The sequence below is a fragment of the Camelina sativa genome, chromosome 4, assembly GCF_000633955.1.
Source record: "Camelina sativa cultivar DH55 chromosome 4, Cs, whole genome shotgun sequence".
Lineage (NCBI taxonomy): Eukaryota > Viridiplantae > Streptophyta > Magnoliopsida > Brassicales > Brassicaceae > Camelina > Camelina sativa.
Genome location: NC_025688.1, coordinates 2,334,313 through 2,340,892, shown reverse-complemented (window position 1 = coordinate 2,340,892; position 6,580 = coordinate 2,334,313). Strand labels below are relative to the sequence as shown.

The following is a 6,580-nucleotide window of genomic DNA, read 5'->3' as shown; positions in this document are numbered from 1 at the left end:
TTTTTTTTTTTTTTTTTTGTTCTTTCTCTTAAAATATCTTCGCGACAAAAGAGTCATCGGAGAAGAGAGAGATCAGTGTAGAGAGCTATCGGGAAAAAGTTATCTGAAGAGGAAAACGAGAACGAGTTTTGTGAGTTCGGATTAAAAAATGGAAGGAGGAGTAGAAGAAGTGAGCATCGAAGAGTTAGCGTCGAATCTCTCTACGTACAAAGAACAGCTCGAACAGGTTTGAATTGTCTTCTCCTCTGTTTTATGATTTTGTATGTGTAATTGAGAGATTGGTGAAGAGTAATTGAGTATGGATTGCTTGATTTTGATCCAAGGTTAGGGTTTTGTGTGATTGCTCCTTGAGTTAGGGTTCGTAAGGATGGTTTTTTTTTTTAGGGATTCGTTGATCGAGCAAGTGTTGTTAAGTCTCATTGTATCTTCTTACTTTGGAAATTAATTATGTGATTGAAACGGATTATTCACTGTACATTGGGTTTCGAATTCTGGTTCAAAGTTTGATTTTTTCGAACCTGCCTTTTTGATGATTTCATGTTTGTCTTACTTATAGGGTAGATAGTTTGTGAAATTGAATGACCTTTTGGTTTAGTTTTAATAGGATGTGATCATGTACTTGCTTCTCCTTTGGGTTATCTGATTGAATTTTGGTACTTTGGTTCTCAGGTTAGGCAGCTTTTGTCAGAGGACCCTAGAAACTCGGAATATGCTGACATGGAAAAGGAGCTTAAAGAGGTGATCAATCCTACTTTTAGTCACTTAAATCATGGTTTTGTGTGATCAAATATTTTCTGCTGTATTGTCGATTTCATTTTTTACTTGTCTCATTTAGCTTGAGTGATAAGAATCGATTTGTATGTCTTCGGCATAGATATACCACCAAATAAGATTAGGTTACTTGAGCTTATATGTTTTGTGTATTGTCCCCTTTATGTTTCTGTTCCCTCCCTCTTTTGAAGGAATCATCATGTTGTTCAAAATAGCAACATCATTTTAACAGCTATCGGATACAGTGGAGTTTTGTTTGGTTTGAAAAGGTGAGTATGTTTTAGAGTGCCATGTAACTCCGGCATTGGAGTTTTGGGTCAGCCAAAAGCAGTTGTTGGAGTATACATGAAAGTAGGAGAGTTAGCAAAGAATTCATCATTTCTATCTTGGTTATTGTGCAGGTGTGCTAGTATGGGTCATGATGGCCAGCCTGCTTCTGTCTCCTGATTTCTCGTGTTCGATCCCTGAAGTTTTACTTCTGAAAATCTTAAACATATATATATTGTGTGATACTGTTAGAAATCCTCAATCGCTGAAACTTGTTTTCTACCACATAGGTGATTGCGTTGACAGAGGAACTTCTTGCAACTGCGAAGCAAAATGAGATCTCTCTGTCCAATGCTGGGGTTAGTGCCGGGGAAACTGCTGGATCACCAGATTTAGAGGCTGCTTGGGAAAAGATGGTAGGTCTATGTCTGTCATCTTATCTCTTTTCATAACCATTTGAAGTTAGATCCATGTAGAGCTACTTCATATTATTTTGGTTATTAACATGTGATTGTATTCCTTTGTTTGTTCAGGATTCAAGGAATGACCCAATCCATGAGGGTAAGCTCCCTGTTGGAACAAAAGTGCAAGCTGTCTTTAGTGACGATGGCGAGTGGTATGTAGGAAAACTCTTGGGTCTCTTGTAATTCATGATGTATCTACTGTATTCTTTACGTATTTTTCCCCCTTTTTTTTTCTTTGTTTGATTAGTTAAATGTTCAGGTATGATGCGACCATCGAGGCACATACTGTAAATGGCTATTTTGTTGCTTATGATGAGTGGGGAAACAAGGAAGAGGTAATGCTTCTATTCCAGTTTTATTTGCTTTTTTTAAGATAACTAAATCTTGGTTGCCTTGTTATAATTTAGGTTGATCCAGATAATGTGAGGCCAATCGAGCACAATGCTCTCTTGGAAGCTGAGAGAGTAGCTGAAGCTACCAAAAATGCTCTCAAAAGAAAGATTGAGCAGGCTGCGAGTTCTGACTTTCAAACTAAAACTGTACCAGCAAAGCTTAAAATTGATCCTAATGATCCAGAGGATGTAGTAAGTCAAGATTCTTTTTCTCACCCCTTAGCTTTTTGGTCCCATGAGGTCTTAGTAAAGAGGTCTCACTTGTTTCTTACAGAAAATAGCAAAGCGTAAGAAGATACATGCATTCAAGTCAAAGGCGAGGCAAGAGCAACTCGAGGTTGTACAGAACAAGAAACAAAATGCTTGGCAACAGTTTCAGACAACTAAAGCCAAAACTAAAAAGGTTTGTTTAAACACGGAAACTGAATTTCTATGGCTTTTATTACTCTTTGGTATGATTCTGAAACGGCTTTTCGTTGAGCAGGTAGGGTTCTTCACAGGGAGGAAGAAAGAGAGTATATTCAAATCACCAGAAGATCCATTTGGAAAAGTGGGTGTGACTGGGAGTGGGAAAGGTTTGACAGACTTCCAAAAGCGAGAGAAGCATCTTCATCTCAAGTCTGGTAATGGTGAGGGCACTGATGAATGAGTGATTTTTCTTTATGTTTTTTCAAGGATTTTCTTCAGCTACTTAAATAGTCCTTTCAGCAAAAACCTCTAAACACAAAAACAAAAAAAGACCTAAACCCGCGTACTTGCGTGGATTTCTGCTCTTTTGTAAGATGATGAATTAAAGATTAGTTTTATCTTGTCATTATCCCTGACTCTGAAGTTGACTATGAATAGAGCCGACCAATACAGCAGTCACCGAACATTCTTCTTGTTTCTCCTCCTTCGAGTTGCAAACTGCTAGAAATATAATTGGTTTAACTTTGAGATTAACTTATATATATAAGTTTGATAGAAGTTTATAATGGACAAACGGCTATAAGAATTTTGTCACGGGCCTTTAATAGGGTGTCAAAATGGGTAATCCGATCCGACCCATACCCATGTCCGTTCAAAATTTTTGCAGATGGATTCAATCCGATCCATTTATTATAATGGGTTGAATTTATATACCTAAATCCAATAATATAAAATCCAATGGTTAAATGAGTTATATGGGCTATCCATATATAAATAAAATAAAATAAAATAATTAATATTAAATCCATAACATATTATATAAAATAGAATTATAAAACCAACCAAAATTTTTAAGCTTAAGAAAATAATATCAAATATTAAAATAGAAAAAGCATCTTAAAATCTTAAAGCCAAAAATTCATTAAACCAAAATAAAAAATTATTATATTAGATATATATTATTTTTATTTTTTTCGATTAACCCATGGGTAACCTATAATCTTAATGGGTTTACCTTGTTAAATCTACTGGTTTATTCGACGAACCCATCACTATCCATTTATTTATATGGATATAAAAACTTAATGTATACCCGTTAAAATAGTAGACAAACAGGATAAGCCGAGGTTCTACCCATTTTTACACTCTTAGACTTTAACGGTATATTAAGCAAATATTAATAAACTAGAGCAATTAATTATTAACTTTTGTCATGTCAAATTTGAACGGATGCTATCCCATTGGGAATTGGACAATGCCAAGATATTTTAGTAGTAGAATTGGACTGCTTGCTGTTTCATTATTTTGATCAATTAAAAGTGCCTTCACGTCGTTACTATCGTCAGTTGTTACTCAGTTTTGCTAATTGAATGAAATTATATATTCCACTTAACAGTAAAAACCGCTGAAATTGTCACCAAAAGCCAAAAAAACAACTTAGAAACAAAAAAAAACACAGAAGAAACAAAGTAGATCATAAAAATTCCTTTTCCGTCGAACAATAAAAACCATTTTCCGCCGAGTCAGAAAATTTATGTTATCAACTCTTTCTTTCGCTGTACCCGAAAATCATCATCGATTGCTTTTTTCAATGAAACAACACATACACAAAACAAGACAAAAAACCTACTCGTTCCGGATTGTCTGATACTTCTCCCACAATGGAACAGACCTCTTCATGTCACCCATTAAGCTCTTGAACTTATGGCTATAATCCACCCCACTTATACGATCCAGTGATGATATTGCACGAAGAGCACTTCTGATCATATCTTCATTACGATCATGCTCTTGCTTCACTGCATCTTGCTTTGGCTTGAAGTTTATTGTTTTTTGCAGTGGTTCCACCAGAGAATCCAGTACTGAAATATATCATAAGGACATATCAGAAAAAAAAATCTCTCTTTATTTTTCGGGTCTGAAGTAATGATTTTGGAAGCTATAATAAACATACCAGCAAGTACAGCTGAGGGGCATTTATCTGCTAGTAAGGAGAGTATAAGATGACAAAGCATCTTCAGATCATAATGATCTGCATAAACACGGATACATGTTATATAAGATAATCAAGAAAATCGCCAAAACCTTAATTAAACATAAGAGCAAGACAGAAACACTTGCCTTCTAATCCGGATTTGAGGAAAGGAACAATGAAAGAAGAAGGATTCACTTGATCAAGACAGCTATCGAGCAGAGTAAATACACACTCAAAAGCCGCTTTCCTCAGCTCAAGCCCGTCATCAACAACATGCTTGAATGGGCCCAGATCAACCGTCCTAATTAATTCTTTCTGCAAAACAGAAATGTCTCAGGCGATGAATGAATATTAAAACCTTCTAGATTAATCACTAGAGTTTGCTAAAGTTTTTTACCTTAATAACGGTTTGATCATAAAGAAGAGGCAACAATTCAGGGAGAAGTCCTTTAATAAGGTTTGGCTTATAATGAGCAAAAGTACTCAGAGCTGAGACAGCTGCACGCCTAACATGCTGCATAAACCATGGAACCGAAAAAAGAAGTTATGATCACACAGCAATGCTTATTGATGTTTTAAGCTGTTATCATAAGAGGTTAAATTAGTTTACTTACCCGGTCGCCATCTTTAATCAGCATAAGGAAAGAAGAAATCTGAGGGAAGATGATTTCATCTAATTTCGCAGGCCGTTCCACTACAGAGTACTTCACAGCAGTAACAACAGTCGCCCGAGTAAAAGCCGCTGGACTCGTCGTCCTCACCTATAAAATTCAGAATACAATACAGTATTACTCATCACTAAGTATGACCGCGCAAATGAGTAAAAAATACAGATAGAGCAATTGTTCTAAAGCTATTCTCTACCTGAAGTGCAGGAACCAGCTTCTTAGGTTCTATCAAAGCCATTTTTCCCAAGCATTCAGCAACAACATTCCGTACACCCTCTTCCTCACTTTCACAGTGGTTGAACAACAACGCGAGAATTTTCTCAACACTGGAATTCTGGAAATCCGCTTTATCAACAGACTGCCTCACGATAACCTGAAACCAAGGAACAAGATATGATATCAAGCCGTTTATATACTCTGAGAATATAATATGGATACTTGTTCAGGAAAACATACCTCCTTGAGCGAATGAAGGAGAATATATTGTTTTTTCTGTTGATTATCAATCTGGTCCAAGATAAAAGGTAAATAATTGGATAGATTGCCAACAGCAATGTTTCCAAGAGCATAAGATGCTGCAGACTTTATTTCTTCGAAAGGAGATTGGAAAGACTCGATGACAATTGTTTCAATGCCAGCATGTGCACTTAGATCTTTCCTTCTCCCAATCTCACCAAGAGATAACAGGGCAAGATGTTGTTTTGCCTGCACGAGAAAACCATCAGCACAAAAAAAAAAAAGCCTTCATATAGCTTGAATCTTCAAAGGGAGAAAAGCCTGAATCTAATCCATACTGGCTCTGAAACATATAAAAAATTGGAAGTGCTTACTGAATTTGTGCCACTGTCATCTTTTAGGATTTCCATAAGCATTTTAACTGTAGACGAACAATTCTGATCACCCGCTGCGAGACAAAGAACCGCCACACACTGTGCAATTGAATATAATGCTTGCTTTGGGACACCTCCAGACTGAGGTGAGGGCTTAGCACAAGATAGCAATGAGTCCAGCAAGGTGTAGAAACTCGTATTTGCATGATACACCAGAGCTTCAAAGAATTTTTGTAGATCCTGTGACAAGCATCAAAGAAAACATTGTCTTCTTATGTCTTTAACATCAGGTAAAGTATTTAAAAATTCCATCAGCAAAGGAAAACTTACCAAAAGTGCTTGACCCTGGAGCAATGGGCTTTTAACTAAAGTTAGTGCCTGCGGAAGAACTTTGTTGCGAACAGCCAAACTGATATTTTCACTGCAACTCTTTCCAGTCATCAGAGTGCAGCAGAGTTCGAGTGCAAGTGCTGTCATGTGCAGGTCCGAAACACTGAAAAAGACAGACGAAAGTCAACCTTTTTAATGAAAACACCAACCTAGAAAGTAACATCACGGGAATTTCATCAGAGAAGCAAACAAACCTTATCAGAGATGAAAGCTCCACAAGAATAACTTCATAAGCATCTGAACCAATTTTATCACCATAGGCTGTTACCAATGTATTCATAGTAACCAGTGTTGCTTGCCTTAGAACCCGATTAGCCTGTTTCACAAAACATTAATACAAATTGCCTAAATACCAGATATTGTCTTCAGGGAATTTTTCACTAACTATGAGAAAGTAAACAGAAGAAAACTGCAT

At 36.5% G+C, this 6,580-nt stretch overlaps 2 protein-coding genes across 2 annotated transcripts in view; one reads left to right on the top strand and one right to left on the bottom strand.

Moving 5' to 3' along the window:
- Positions 16-2,711, top strand: LOC104779597 (survival of motor neuron-related-splicing factor 30-like). The gene is made up of 8 exons (XM_010503967.2): positions 16-226; positions 670-738; positions 1,329-1,454; positions 1,572-1,654; positions 1,762-1,837; positions 1,910-2,086; positions 2,169-2,297; positions 2,379-2,711. Exons 1-8 carry the CDS (start codon positions 149-151, stop codon positions 2,541-2,543), a joined length of 903 nt encoding a protein of 300 aa, XP_010502269.1. The 5' UTR covers positions 16-148; the 3' UTR covers positions 2,544-2,711.
- The window catches only part of LOC104779596 (cullin-associated NEDD8-dissociated protein 1), a 12,292-nt gene continuing 9,484 nt past the window's right edge, over positions 3,773-6,580 (bottom strand). The window contains exons 20-28 of the mRNA XM_010503966.1: positions 6,106-6,268; positions 5,776-6,015; positions 5,402-5,650; positions 5,142-5,318; positions 4,892-5,038; positions 4,675-4,791; positions 4,424-4,592; positions 4,257-4,334; positions 3,773-4,164 (exon numbers count right to left, since the gene is read on the bottom strand). Coding sequence (XP_010502268.1) covers positions 3,929-4,164; positions 4,257-4,334; positions 4,424-4,592; positions 4,675-4,791; positions 4,892-5,038; positions 5,142-5,318; positions 5,402-5,650; positions 5,776-6,015; positions 6,106-6,268 — 1,576 coding nt within the window. The 3' untranslated portion in view covers positions 3,773-3,928. The remainder of the gene's footprint in view (positions 4,165-4,256; positions 4,335-4,423; positions 4,593-4,674; positions 4,792-4,891; positions 5,039-5,141; positions 5,319-5,401; positions 5,651-5,775; positions 6,016-6,105; positions 6,269-6,580) is intronic.